Source organism: Phycomyces blakesleeanus (genome assembly GCF_001638985.1).
Source record: "Phycomyces blakesleeanus NRRL 1555(-) unplaced genomic scaffold PHYBLscaffold_30, whole genome shotgun sequence".
Lineage (NCBI taxonomy): Eukaryota > Fungi > Mucoromycota > Mucoromycetes > Mucorales > Phycomycetaceae > Phycomyces > Phycomyces blakesleeanus.
In genome coordinates, this window is record NW_017265187.1 from 517,395 (window position 1) to 530,456 (window position 13,062).

The following is a 13,062-nucleotide window of genomic DNA, read 5'->3' on the forward strand; positions in this document are numbered from 1 at the left end:
GTCCAGAGTATCTGTCCAAAAGAACTCGTATACAATTATCAAAAGAATAAACTTGTTATTAAGCTGTGTCTGTTATTTGGCTATATAATTTAAAATGTTCTTCATACCTCTGCAAACTCTTACAACAAATCTTACATATATGTTTTCTTTAGCATATTATTGACGTAGTAAACACATTAGATTATTCTTTTGATATACTTATTTTAATAAAATAAGCTCAAATACAAATAAATGTAACATAAATTTTCTTAAATACTAGTAAAATCTTAGAAATAAAACATAATATATAAAGAAAATATTAAAATAAATATTGTATTGACCAATTATTCTTAAAAATGTATGTTAATAAGATTATTATGATTGTTTTTTCTCTCTTATCACAACTATTGTCTCCCTATTCTAAGTTGATGAATAATTTAAACACCAATATAACAATTTTGCTACTTTTGATATACATTATTTAAAGCCAGATAGCAAGCTCTCTAATGATTGGAAGGAGGTGTACATGATGAGAAAAATCTAACACCACAGCAGATTTTTTTGTGTAATCTTGTTTCTTAAAAGGATTCTTATATATGGGGCGAATTTTGCCCATAACAGGAAATTCATTTTTTTGGGGGACTGAAAAGTGGGGGGATGGGGGGACTACTCTCGGCCAATAGATTTCGATTAAAAAATGTACTGCACAATTTCAAAAATGGTTCAAATTTTTAATTTGTTTCAAATAATTTTGGGTTATAAAAAATTTATTTTTTATTTTCAAAAAAAATTAGGCTAAAAAAAAGCTTGACTGGACCATAAAATCCACAGGCAGTAGCACACCAGTATATCCATACCACTAGAAACACTAGTAGTATAACTGTTTGTACTTATGCCTGTAAATTATGCAATCGGTTTGCTGCAAACTACTATGTCTAGCTAATCCAAGAGACCCGGTGCCAGAAATTCCAATAAACCCAAAGAGCATAAAGATTTGAATTTTGAGAAAAGCTAAAGCAGAAGAACTAATAATTAGTAATTAAACTTAGTTATATATATTTAACAGAATTTTACCTTTGACTCTATTAAGGCATTTGCAATAAAAGGCAGCCAAATCTCTGCAAGTGAGGAGTAAATAGTTAGTCTTCTGTTGCTTTGTAAGAGGAACATGTAGTTATTACCTCTTTATTGATTTACTGAGATGATGAAAAACTAATTTATAAACTAGAATTGTATGATTAATAAACACAATGACATAAAAAACTTTGATAGCATAAATACCTTTGAGCTTACGGTCTTTAAGCAAAATTCTACTTCTATAAATACTATAAGCATACTGGAATATCTTACAAATGGAAGCTCATGCAAATAATAAATATTTTGTGGAAAAGTAAAATGAAAAAGAAGACAAAAACATGTGATATTTTCTTAAAAGAAAAGAAGTAAAAAAAATTCTAATTGGTCCGCTGACATTAAATATCGATCTTTCCACATTTTATAAATTCAATTATTTTCGCAAAGTCATTTTCCCCCCTTTGTTTTTACAATCAATTTACTATTATGCAAAAGAATACAAGACAAGAAACATATAAAATCGTTAAGACTCGCCTCCCTAAAAGGCAAGGCGAACTTAACTTTAGCATCAATTCAGGTGTTTTTACCTGCTCTGAATGCGAAAAAGAGTTTGAAAAGTCTTGGCTACTGAAAAGACATTCGAAGGTTCACCATATAAGTAATCAAATAGCAACCAATACTGTACTCGACAAACCCGAGCAGGCCGAATTGATAGTCAAGAACACTATTCCGGATGTTAATGCATTTGATTACTCGAGTGATGAAGATGACTCCTCTAGTATTGGGGATGAAGAAGACAACATTGTAGACGAGGAAAACGATATTGTCAATAACTTCTTTGATATTAAAATGAACAGTAATCCAGTTTTCAACGCGTTCTCTGACATGTTTTCTTCTGCTGCTGCTGCTGATGAGGTATCAATGACTGATGATGACTCTGAGATCCCGGAAGAAGTCTTTGAGACAATTGGCGCTGTAAATGACCCTACAAGCTGTTATCCTTTTCGCAATCTTCAAACCATGATCCTTTTCGCTTTTATTGATGTTGATAATGACATGATCTCCTAGCAAATGTTGAAGAAGATACTGCTTGCGATGAACTTGGTCATTAAGATCCAGCAAGAAACTCCCATAGGAAGAACATTTAGGTTACCTCGTTTGGATGCTCTTTTAAATTATCAGGCAAGAAAGAAGTCCAAGATGCCTGTCTTTCCTTCACAAAGAATATCAGTACCTGAATCAAACAGGAACGCATTTGCCCACATTAACCTTCTGTCCGACCACTTGAGATTTCTTATGGCAAACCCAAAGAAATCCAAGTTGATCTTGTCCATGCCCGATTGTACCCCAAACCAATCGATCTGTTTGGAACAAGGTGAAAAGTGGAGAACCCACCATCTCTTTCAGCAGCCTATGCACACTGTAAATGGTATAGATGTCTGGTTTGGAAACATCATTTACTTGAAGGCAAACGATTGCAGTATTCGCTTTTTGGTTGAATCGTTCCACACAGCAAATAAAAACATTTTTGCGAGAGGGTATCTGATCAGAGCGATTTCGATTATATGCTATGGCGTTGAGGTTGCTGTTACCGATCTTAGAGTAGAGCAGATCTCTCACGTTGACACCACTCCTGTTGAAAGAGATCACTACTATAGTATCTCAAGTAGCCTTACCAGATTGAGTCCTGCTCATGACTTTCTTCTTTTTGGAGTTCATCCAATGAAGAAGCCTATGCCTCTTTCTGTTTTGCCCAGTAATGTAGATTGCGATGCAGTATTTTACAAAGTTAGGATTGTTTCAATCATCCTTTTTACAGATGACACTTCCAGAAATCGTTCAAAGCAGTACAATCCGTTTGAAAGCTGGTTAATGAGATGCACTGCCTTGCCTTTTAAGGATTGAAATTCAATAGCAAACATCCAGTTTCTTTCTACAATCCCTTAGAAAGATGGTGCAAATGGTATGTCTCTTCTGCCAGCAATCGTTGATGACTTTAAGAAACTTGAGAAAGGTGTAAAAATGTTCTCCACTGAAGACAATGAGTATGTTCCAGTTGTTGCTCCCATCCTTTGGATTGAGACTGACATGCCATGTCATTTGGAACTTTGCAGATTGCTTGGGCTGGCCACCACATTTCCTTGCAGAAGATGCTACATCGAACTTAGACGTGCAAAAGACTTTGTGAAGGACTTGTCCTACTTCTGTGAGTGCCATGAGAGACGAACTCAAGAGCACTATGTTCTTGCAAACTCGTCACCTGGCAGAGACACTGAGATCCCAAATGCTCCGAAAATTGGAATGAACACGCCTGCAAACGAGATAAGCTTTAGAGATCATTTGACTGGCTGCTTATTAGAATTGCAGTCGTTTGATTCAGAAAAGGATACACCAGTGGAAATCCTCCACACGATACTTTTTGGTGTTGCAAAGTATATGGTGATTGACTTGGTTAAGGTCGTGCTTAAGAATGACACAGTCACAATAGCAAGACTTTCAGAATTCTTGACAGATTACAGTGGTCCCTCAATAATTTCACGCCCCTTTAATTTCATGCTTCGATAATTTCAAGGCTCTGAAGACCTAACTCGAAAAATAGGGCTTAACTTTCACGATTCTTGTTAATTTCACTTTCACAAAATTTTTTGGCCTTGAATCCTTAAAGAAAAAAAAATTAGCCAATCAGACGAGAGCAATATAGTTACAGTTTGGTTTAATTTTTTTTTAATTCTAGCTTTTCACGATTTTGTAATTGATATCAATGTCAAGTGCGTTAAGTTTTCATGCCAAACACTGGGTTATCAAGTTGTCATCTAGCTTACTTTTTTTAAAATTTTTTTTTTCATTTTTTTTTCAGAAATAAAATAAAACTATATGTGCTATATTTTGATTAAGTTTCATTTATTAATTGTTTAGTAAAAATTATTTACTTGAAAAATATAAATATAACTCTAATTTGTTTTGTTATAAAAGTTTTTATTATAGATTTTATTATTTCTATCTGTCATTACTATTTATTGTTATTTGCAATTGTTACTATTTACAAACATATTACGAAATCAAGCTTTGAGTGTACTTGGCTGCTAACTTTTTTTTTCTATTTTTAAATGAAGAAAAATATATTTCTTATAGAAAATTGTTTTTATTTTATTTGAAAAAGAATAAATTTTAAAAAGACTTGAAGAAGCTGGTGACTTTAGTTTGCTTTGAGTTCGTGGTTTTCTGGAACTTGTTTCGAAGGCCTTCAACCTTACTGACCAAGTCTCTGTCAATATCTTCATCTTCCAAGATATCCAAAAGTGTGCAAACACACTCAAACATTTCCGAAGCAGAATAAGTTCTCTTAAAAGAAACTGCTGATTCCACTTCAGCAGTTTCTTCATTGCTGTTGATGGCTGCATTTTCGTCGGCATCATATTCTTCCATCACAATATCTGCAATCTCATTTTCATTGACCACTCTATGAGTGCATTGTCTCTTATAGAGTGGATCAGACTCATTTGTTGGGCAATCTTCCAGAGACAGAAGACCTGATCCAGCAATCTTGTCCAGGGTTTCTTGTAAACCCTCGATGAGAACCTTTTCAGCCAGACTTTGCTGAATCATAGCCTGGTTTACATATATAAATTATATTTAGAATATTAAGAAAGTGGAATTGAAAGATTATACTACTATTATGACCAATAAATTGCTTTACTACTACCTTCACTATCTTCGTCGTCAATAAAGCAAAAGATTGTTGCATTCCAGCAGTTCTCAATAGTCTTTGCCAAGACAGATTCCCAAGCCTCTCTTATCCATTTCATGGCCCACAATTGATCAATTTCAAAGATTTTATCAATTGGCCCAATTTTATCTTGATTGCCATTTTGAATCATGCCAATGTATTGATATGCCTTGCCATACTGCTTACACTTGAAATAAGCCTTGAATGCCCAAATAATATTACCATTCAATGGCTGAAGGTGGAAAGTGGTGTTTGGTGGCAAAAAAAGAAGCTCGATGTTTGTAGGTGTATAATCAACTATATAACCAGATAAATTGTTGAGAATCAAAAGAACTTTGTGCTTTTGAGCTTTCATGGCATGATCAAAGCGACAGAGAAAAACATGAAAGATCGATCTTGTCATCCAAGCATTGCTATTGTAATGATACATGGAGAATCCATGATCACTTGCTTCTTGCTTCTTGTTGTTCTTGTTGAAGCAGTTTGGTCTTCTTGCATGCCCAATCATCAGTATATCGGACTACTTGTCCGTTCCGTCCGCATTACACAAGAGACCTACAGTCAGGCGCTTCTTGTTATCTTTCCAACCAGAAAATTTCTGGTGAGAAATTGTTGTTCTTGGTGGGGCAGCATAAAAGAGTGCTGTTTCATCAAAGTTATATATGTCACGAGCACTATATCCCTCTATCTTCTCTTTGATGGCAGCCTTGTCAATCTGAAGCAATTCTATATCAGTAGAACCAGCCTCACCATGAATTCGATTCATTTTAATGCAATGACGCTTTCCAAACTTCTCCATCCAGCCTTGAGAAGCACTAAAGTTTTTAACGCCTATTCTTTCAGCAAAAATAGTAGCTTTAGTCTTAATCAATTCCCAAGTGATGGGAATCTGATTATTTTCAGCAATGTTGATCCAAAGAATCACTGCTTCTTCAATTTGCTATAGTTGTGTGACAATATAATAAGGTTAATTTTATTTTTTATATGGAGCAAAAATGCATAATGTTGAGATATATTACATACAGGCCATTTCCCCTTTCTAACATGCTTTCTGTTTTTTACGTCGGCTTGCATTATCAAGCCCTGGTCTCCTCTCTTCAAAATCTTCAAGATTGTAGAAGCATCAGGAGCTTTTTGAAGGCCAAAGGTTTCCTTTGCCCATTCAGCCAATTGGGGGTTACTCATAGATGGCTTTTTCTTTTTAATATCACAAATCTCAAGGTGATTTGCAATATTAAGTGAAATGTTTTTTTTGCCCATTTTTATTGTTTAGTTCTGGATTTGATAGATTTCATTAAAGTATCAAAAAAAATTGAAAATGATATTAGATAAGCATTATATAATAAGCTAAAAGCATACCAAAAAGCTGTTATTTTTTGATTGAATAAGAATTTGAAACAATAATTAGTTACGAGACAGGGGGGTAGAAAACAGTAATGCAGCCTGGGGTTATATTTAACTAGAATGAATTTAAACAGAGGATTGAAGCACATCGAATCATTACTTGATATATTTTTTTTCTATTAAAGAATAATGTAAACTCCGCCCATAGTTTGGCGGAAAATATATACTCCGAACTCATTAATTTCACTCTTCAATAATTTCAAGACGCCTGGCCTTCCTTAGACCTTGAAATTATTGAGGGACCACTGTACACGCGATCAACTGGTCTATCAAGAAAGTTCACCCAAAACTTGAGACATAGTGGTTCATTTGTCAGTAGAGATTTCAAGGTTCTGCTTCAAATACTTCCTGTAATTCTGATTACAGAATTCTCTGGAAATCATGAGCTAGACCTTGTAATACTATGCTTTGTTGAACTTGGCCGATTGTGTTCTCTGGTATTCATTCGTTAGGTGACATCAGACTTTGATAACTATATTATCAGAGTAGATAATGCAGTGAAGTGCTTGATCAGAGCATTATTTGACTATGATAAAGGAACCAAGAATGAGCTCCACAAGGCATATTGCACCAAGCTGAAAGTTCATTACTTGACACATCTCAAGGAAAATATAATTCGTTTTGGCCCAGCTCTCAATTATGAAACAGAAAAGGGCAAACAGTTCAATAAGCACATTTGCGAACATCTGTTTCATACGAATCGCCAAAACACTTCCAGGGATGTTTGCCTAAAGTTTGCAAAGCAGGTAGCATTGCAACATGTAATTGACAGCGGGTTGTGGATTAATAGCTCTGGCAATTGAGAGAAGTCTGGAACTGGAATAGAGAGGTTCATTAAGGACAACAATAAATCTTTGTTCTATTACACCTTCTTTGGCGGCTCAAGAGAGCTAAAGGACAACAATGACACTAGAGATATTGAAGATGATGCCGTCCAAAACAACAGTTTTGGCGCGTTTGTTTTTAAAGATGATCCAATCTCTCGCCCTCGTATAGGACTTGTCTCAGGCTCTGTTGTTAAGTTTCTTAGCATTGTTCCTCGTACGGATAATGTCAGAAACAATAACTATGCCAAGGCTGTAATGACAGGTGAGCATTCTGATGTTGCTAACATGAATCTCGTTTGTAAGTCAGATTTGCACATTTTCCACAACCTATTTTACATTGTAAATTTGAGCAAGTTCGGTTCCTACTGGTTCATTTTCAATAATATTCTTTTTGATGAATAAAATGATGCTACTTCTTTATTATTATTATAATTATTATTTGAACCTTCTGTTTTCTTCTTCTCAACATCAATTTTTTTGCGTAATTTCTGTGAAGTCATTTTTTGGTTACTCAAACCAACCCCCAACTTTCCTTAATAAATCCTTTGTCTCACTTGAACACTTTCTGACTTCCCTAACAGTTTTTTTTCTTACTTTAAAAGCCCACAAGTAGTACTGAACTTAATTTTATCCTTTATTCGGATGAAAAAAATTAAGTATGAAAACAAATTATAATATTTGGCCTCTAAGCCAATCATATTGCTTAGGTGCCAATTTTCACCCAAAATGATAATAAACATCTCTGGCGGTGAACCTTATAAGTAGCAAGATGTTGTCTACTGACTTTGGTGACATTGTTGGAATAACAAAGTTGTGTATCTGAGTCCAAGGGCACTGAAGAGTAGGGGCTCTCTCAGGCAAGAAAGTCTCTGTAAAAACAAATATCAATATCATTTGTCTCACAAACATCTATCACATTCACAAATTTAGGGCATAGTCTATTGATGTTAAATAAGCTGATCTTCAGTCTATTCATGTGTTCTGATGATTGACATTTTGGTGGATTCTATGCCATTCATGTTGTTGGTTGGGGCTATGGAGGTGGTGGTGCTGATAGTTTTTTGGCTCTGCGGGTAGCCAGAAACTGCAGTCTGCAAGATCTTTACTACAGCCCTTTTGGATGAGAAATGGCAGATGTCACTATGACCAAGATATGTTGACATGCAGAGACTTGCCTTGATCAGGCATGTGTCAAATAGGTTCTGGGCTTTTCTTGCCCTAACCTTGATCGCCTCTTCCTTCAACTTGAGATCTGCGATTATGTCTGATGTGATCAGATTAAAGTTTCCCAGCGGGACAACCTTGGCTTTTCCAAGCAGTGCACTGAGTTCTTCATGAAACTCCCCAATTATGAGAAGGGCAACAGTCCATCTGGCTGGGAATTGAATATCAAGAATGCAGGAAGTGGGCATGTTGAAGGAACTGAGAATCTTTCTCATTTCTTGATACTTAATGTATCGTTTGGCTAGGAAGTAGACAAATTCGTACTCAGATGGGCCAGTTGGTTTTTGGAGAAGTTGTTGTCTCTGAACTCTGTGGATTTATACTTTCTGCTTGGTCTGCTTGGCATCTATGCTCTTCTTTGCTTGTGTGACATATGAGATTTGGCCAGCTGCTACATTGCTGTCTGTCTTGTTTTGTGGGTCACTCTTTTCATTGTTTTTGTTGCTGTTGGTGGTGATGCTACAGTTAGCACATAGGATGAAGATGCTACTGTTGGTGTCAACCATCAAAGCTTTTGGGACATACTTTGATGCCATCAGTGAGTCCTTACTAGTTGACTCAAAGATTGCTATGCCAGCTCCAGCTGCTTGCAAAACCATTAGTGCATTAAGTATTTTCAGCACAGATTAGTAGTTAGCTGTCAATTCTTCAAACTTTTAGATTAAGTTTGAAATTATGGCCTCCAGAGTGGCATGTTTGACACAGTTGTGATGCAATGACTGACTGAGCCAAAGAATGAGAGAAGCAGTGTATTCATAATGAAATGCCCAATTCGTTTCTTGTACCTGTGTACCAAAGACCGCTTTCAATGTTTTATCTCGCTCTATTATTTCTTGTATCACTATGAATGAAATTGGTGTAGCTGCCACTAATGGTAGTGGATATGCCACTAATTTATTTTAATTAACCAATCAAATTGGTTCTAGAGTTTGGTAAAAATATTAAAAAAAGATAAAAAAGATAAAGTTGTATTTAAGAGCGAAATAACATAATAGAAACGTCTTTTTTTTACATTTATATCATATGGAGAGTATAGCAATTTGATTTTTTTTTTGAAATCGTAAAACTTTTTTTTTGTCTCATTGTCAAGATTGTTGTATTTTGACAATACCACTAATCAATGTGGCAGACCAACTATCTTTCCCACTAATTTACCAAAAGTGCAGGATTTAAATCGATTTTTTTTTATATTTTATTTTGCTCGAATTTTTACTTTGCATTTATTTTTCCCTTTCTATGTAAATGAATATCATGAAGTTATTTTTTATGATGGTAAATTTCTATAGCTACTTTATACATCTAATTTACATGACTTGCTCTCTATTTTATTTTTACCTGTTTTAATTTGATAAAATAAAAATATATTTTAATTATCAAAAAAACAAAAAGTTATTTTTTATTGCTTGTAAGAGGAGTGAGACATATTCCTGTTACAATGACAGAGGCTTGTGTTAACTTTATCCCAACAAGAACAAATAAGATACCAAGTGCAACTGCAAGGATATATGTACTGATCAACTATCTGTGGAAAAAGAAACAGGAGACAGATATCAGCATATTCTTAGAAGAGCAAAAGCTCATTCAACTGTAGTTCCACATGTATACAAGACAATGCCAATGTATTATGTGTGAAGACGGCATTGTAGAGACGAACTGAGGAAGATTGAGTAGTCAACAAAAGTTGTACTACTCCTTGAGACTTGAGGAGTTAATTTTGAAATACCAATTTGCTTTACACAAATTCAGATTTCAATAAGTTGCTGTTCTTCTTCAAGAAGTGATGAAGGCTGAACCAAATGGAGAAGTGACAAATCATACATATTAAATTTAGTGTCATGCAAGATATTTCATTAATACTTTTCTTTATTAAAAAATATGTTAGCAAAGTTAAGCAGACAAGTTCAAGAAGAAGAGTTGAGGTATGTATAGATTGTTCAAATGTAAAACTTAATACACTGACTAAACTATATTTTTAAAAGTAGCCTTGGTGAGGCAGAAAGTAGTGTGGCAGCCTCACCACCAAGAAGAAACATGCAGAGATATCAAATTTATTTATTTTTTGAACTCTCTGTTATTTCTGTCTTCCAGAACAGCAACAAAAAATTCTCTTTACAATCTCTCTTTTTTTAATCAATGACAAATTGACTCATTTCCTCTACTTTCTTCTATTACTTTTCCTGTAATCACATTCAAACAACATGTATCACTCAAAATTTAAGACACTTTTGATATAAAATCCCTACAATTGTGTTTTGATTTTTAAAAAAAGACTAATGCAACTAGAAAAACACATTTTTTTGCAGTTTTTTTTTCAAGCAGCTACTATATAATAAACTCTCGACTTCCTTTCACAAAATACAGCCAATGTAAGTTACAGTCTTACTAAAGTGATATTGTATAGAGTATACTAAACAATCTGGCTAGCTATTAATGAGTAAGTGCATTTAATTACTTGGGGTTTGTGCTGCAGTATGGTAGCTACCAGACAATCTTCAAATGCAAACAAATTATAAGGGTAAGCTTACTAGACTATGTGTATTTACTTTGCTTATTAACTTATTTTTGTAGACTTTGTCTTTAATCACAATTACTTGAGGCTGTTAATGAATATACTTGAGGTAATTACAAAAAAAATACTTTTAAATACGTATATTTATAGTATTCTTTACTTTAGCTTTACACAACACTGGAACAGAATTGCTTGAACGTTCTTTTAATAGAAAAGCATCAACAATTATAATTCATAAAGAAGAGTCCCGCCATCCATAGCTGATATATCTAAAGGTATGAATTACTCATATAACTAATATATAAGTTAGTATATGTGCAAGATATATTGCTAGTATTATTATTAAGCTTGTATATGAATATGCATTATTATATGTCATGTAAAAGACATAGTATATCATATATTATATTGTATAGTTCATTATATAGTCTATAGTATAGGACATTGCACAGTACATTATATGGTACATCATATAATACATCGTATAGTATATCATATAGTACATTGTATAGCCTATTATATATTTCTATTATATATACTACTGCGCAGCAAGCATATGAATAAAAATAAAATCCACCAATTTTACCACCAATTTTTCCATATATGGATTTACTACCAAGTTTTTATCACCAATTTTTCTAAATATGAATTTACTACCATACTTTTACTACCAATATATTTGAAACTAAGCCAATCAAGCATGCTGCCTTACTATTCAGTAAATTAGTAGCAATATCACTATGATTAGTGGCAAGCATAGCTCATTTACTACTAATTTCCCCTGCTTTAGTGTAGTGTAGCCAGCCACCAAATTTCATGCAAATTAGTAGTATTGCCACATTAATTTCATTCATAGTGTATCTTCTCTCAATTACTCTACTTTACTATTATCACCTTTACTGCTCTCACCTCCTTTCTATGCTGATCTCAAATATGATAGCATCTTCTTTACATTTCCTCTATTATTTGCTGAATATCCAATTTCAACATTTACCCATTGTTTCTCACTTCATTATTTTCATTTTACTATACTCTTGTTTATCATATTACTAGTCTCACTCTTTCAACAATGACTTATTGTATCTCTTTATTTTCTTTCTTCTTCAAAAAAACATTTTCTTTTGAAATATTTCTGTTACAAGATTGTCTATAAAAGTAATCAGTTTTCTCCACTTAATAAAAATTATTCATATCTGTGATCAAATTTGTCTTCAAGAACTTAAGTTGATAATATAAACAACAACAATCTTACGGGGACAACATTTTCAGAATAGGGTACTACCTTTTTTTGCCAGACTAATTTATTGTGACTACTTGTCCAAGATCTGAGATCTTTTCTCCAATCCTTCAGGGCAAAACGATGTGTTCTGAAATTCTTAACTCAATATTTAAATATAAAACCTTTTTTTCTATTTTATACTCATCTTATAAGAGCTACTAATCAATTGCACTTAAAAATATTATTTTTTTTCAGAGATAGTAAAGATATTATTTTGTTCATTGCAGATTAGCAATTCGAAATCATGATGTTAATAAGTACTCTCTAGAAATCACTTCAATATGAATCCTATCAATAAAGAAATCTGTTTTTTTAATGGAAAGAAATATTATCCTGTTCAACAATCTCTTTCTGTCTTACGAGTTAATGATTAAAGTAATATGAGAATAGCAATTTCAAAGATGCAACAATATGCACTTGCCAACAATTTTGCACTTGTAACTAGAGATAGTAAATCAATTTGAGTTTATTTGAAGTGTGCCTTGGGCAGTCATTATAAAAACACATGGAATATTGAACACAGCAAACACAAGAGAAGTCTGTCTAGTAAAAAGACTGGATGTCTCTATCTCTTGAAAATATCATACAAGAAGACTGCTAAAGAATATCTTTTTTGGAAAGCTACCAATGATATTGAAGGTTACTACAGTCACTCTCTTGATGATGACTCCATGAAATCTATCTTGAAAGGTTGCTTGTCAAAGATTACTGTCTATGATGCTAGAGAAATCATGAAGCTTGTTGAAATCAAAACTAAGACTCGTGAGATCCAAAAGGCAATCAATGAAGAGAATAATGTTAGCTACAAGTTGTATGTGAATGATATCAACAATATCAAGGCTGCTTTTGTTTGTGCTACTGCTTTCACTTGTCAGGATGTAGATACTGAACTCATTAAAACCACGGAAGCTAAAGGATATCTTGTACACTATAGTATATTTTATTAAAATCAAGAATTTTAGGATTTGTATCAATTTTTTCATTTAAAACACCGATCACAAAATCCAGTATTAAATGTCCGCTAGTTTTTGAAAAAAAC

General features: G+C 33.6%; 7 protein-coding genes across 7 annotated transcripts; 4 read left to right on the forward strand and 3 right to left on the reverse strand.

The window, feature by feature from the left end:
• Positions 1 to 1,539: 1,539 nt before the first annotated feature.
• On the forward strand, positions 1,540 to 3,618 carry PHYBLDRAFT_63593 (C2H2-type zinc finger transcription factor; the record flags this gene model as incomplete). The annotated part of the gene is made up of 3 exons (XM_018441143.1): positions 1,540 to 2,028; positions 2,122 to 2,841; positions 3,001 to 3,618. The coding sequence occupies 3 exons, from the start codon at positions 1,540 to 1,542 to the stop codon at positions 3,616 to 3,618; spliced, it is 1,827 nt and encodes a 608-aa protein (XP_018285439.1).
• Positions 3,619 to 4,221: 603 nt separating this feature from the next.
• PHYBLDRAFT_151653 (hypothetical protein) lies at positions 4,222 to 4,659 on the reverse strand (the record flags this gene model as incomplete). The annotated part of the gene is made up of 1 exon (XM_018432719.1): positions 4,222 to 4,659. The coding sequence occupies one exon, from the start codon at positions 4,657 to 4,659 to the stop codon at positions 4,222 to 4,224; it is 438 nt and encodes a 145-aa protein (XP_018285440.1).
• A 68-nt stretch (positions 4,660 to 4,727) lies between these two features.
• PHYBLDRAFT_151654 (Homeodomain-like DNA binding domain-containing transcription factor) lies at positions 4,728 to 5,965 on the reverse strand (the record flags this gene model as incomplete). The annotated part of the gene is made up of 3 exons (XM_018432720.1): positions 4,728 to 5,249; positions 5,340 to 5,720; positions 5,843 to 5,965. 3 exons carry the CDS (start codon positions 5,963 to 5,965, stop codon positions 4,728 to 4,730), a joined length of 1,026 nt encoding a protein of 341 aa, XP_018285441.1.
• Positions 5,966 to 6,216: 251 nt separating this feature from the next.
• PHYBLDRAFT_63595 (hypothetical protein) lies at positions 6,217 to 7,413 on the forward strand (the record flags this gene model as incomplete). Its single annotated transcript, XM_018441144.1, has 4 exons — positions 6,217 to 6,228; positions 6,424 to 6,579; positions 6,637 to 6,945; positions 7,012 to 7,413. The coding sequence occupies 4 exons, from the start codon at positions 6,217 to 6,219 to the stop codon at positions 7,411 to 7,413; spliced, it is 879 nt and encodes a 292-aa protein (XP_018285442.1).
• Positions 7,414 to 7,979: 566 nt separating this feature from the next.
• Positions 7,980 to 8,834, reverse strand: PHYBLDRAFT_63596 (hypothetical protein; the record flags this gene model as incomplete). Its single annotated transcript, XM_018441145.1, has 2 exons — positions 7,980 to 8,537; positions 8,559 to 8,834. The coding sequence occupies 2 exons, from the start codon at positions 8,832 to 8,834 to the stop codon at positions 7,980 to 7,982; spliced, it is 834 nt and encodes a 277-aa protein (XP_018285443.1).
• An 836-nt stretch (positions 8,835 to 9,670) lies between these two features.
• PHYBLDRAFT_174440 (hypothetical protein) lies at positions 9,671 to 10,975 on the forward strand (the record flags this gene model as incomplete). The annotated part of the gene is made up of 5 exons (XM_018437245.1): positions 9,671 to 9,822; positions 10,118 to 10,154; positions 10,505 to 10,601; positions 10,804 to 10,853; positions 10,910 to 10,975. 5 exons carry the CDS (start codon positions 9,671 to 9,673, stop codon positions 10,973 to 10,975), a joined length of 402 nt encoding a protein of 133 aa, XP_018285444.1.
• Positions 10,976 to 12,267: 1,292 nt separating this feature from the next.
• On the forward strand, positions 12,268 to 12,970 carry PHYBLDRAFT_63598 (hypothetical protein; the record flags this gene model as incomplete). The annotated part of the gene is made up of 2 exons (XM_018441146.1): positions 12,268 to 12,280; positions 12,489 to 12,970. 2 exons carry the CDS (start codon positions 12,268 to 12,270, stop codon positions 12,968 to 12,970), a joined length of 495 nt encoding a protein of 164 aa, XP_018285445.1.
• Between the last annotated feature and the right edge of the window lie 92 nt (positions 12,971 to 13,062).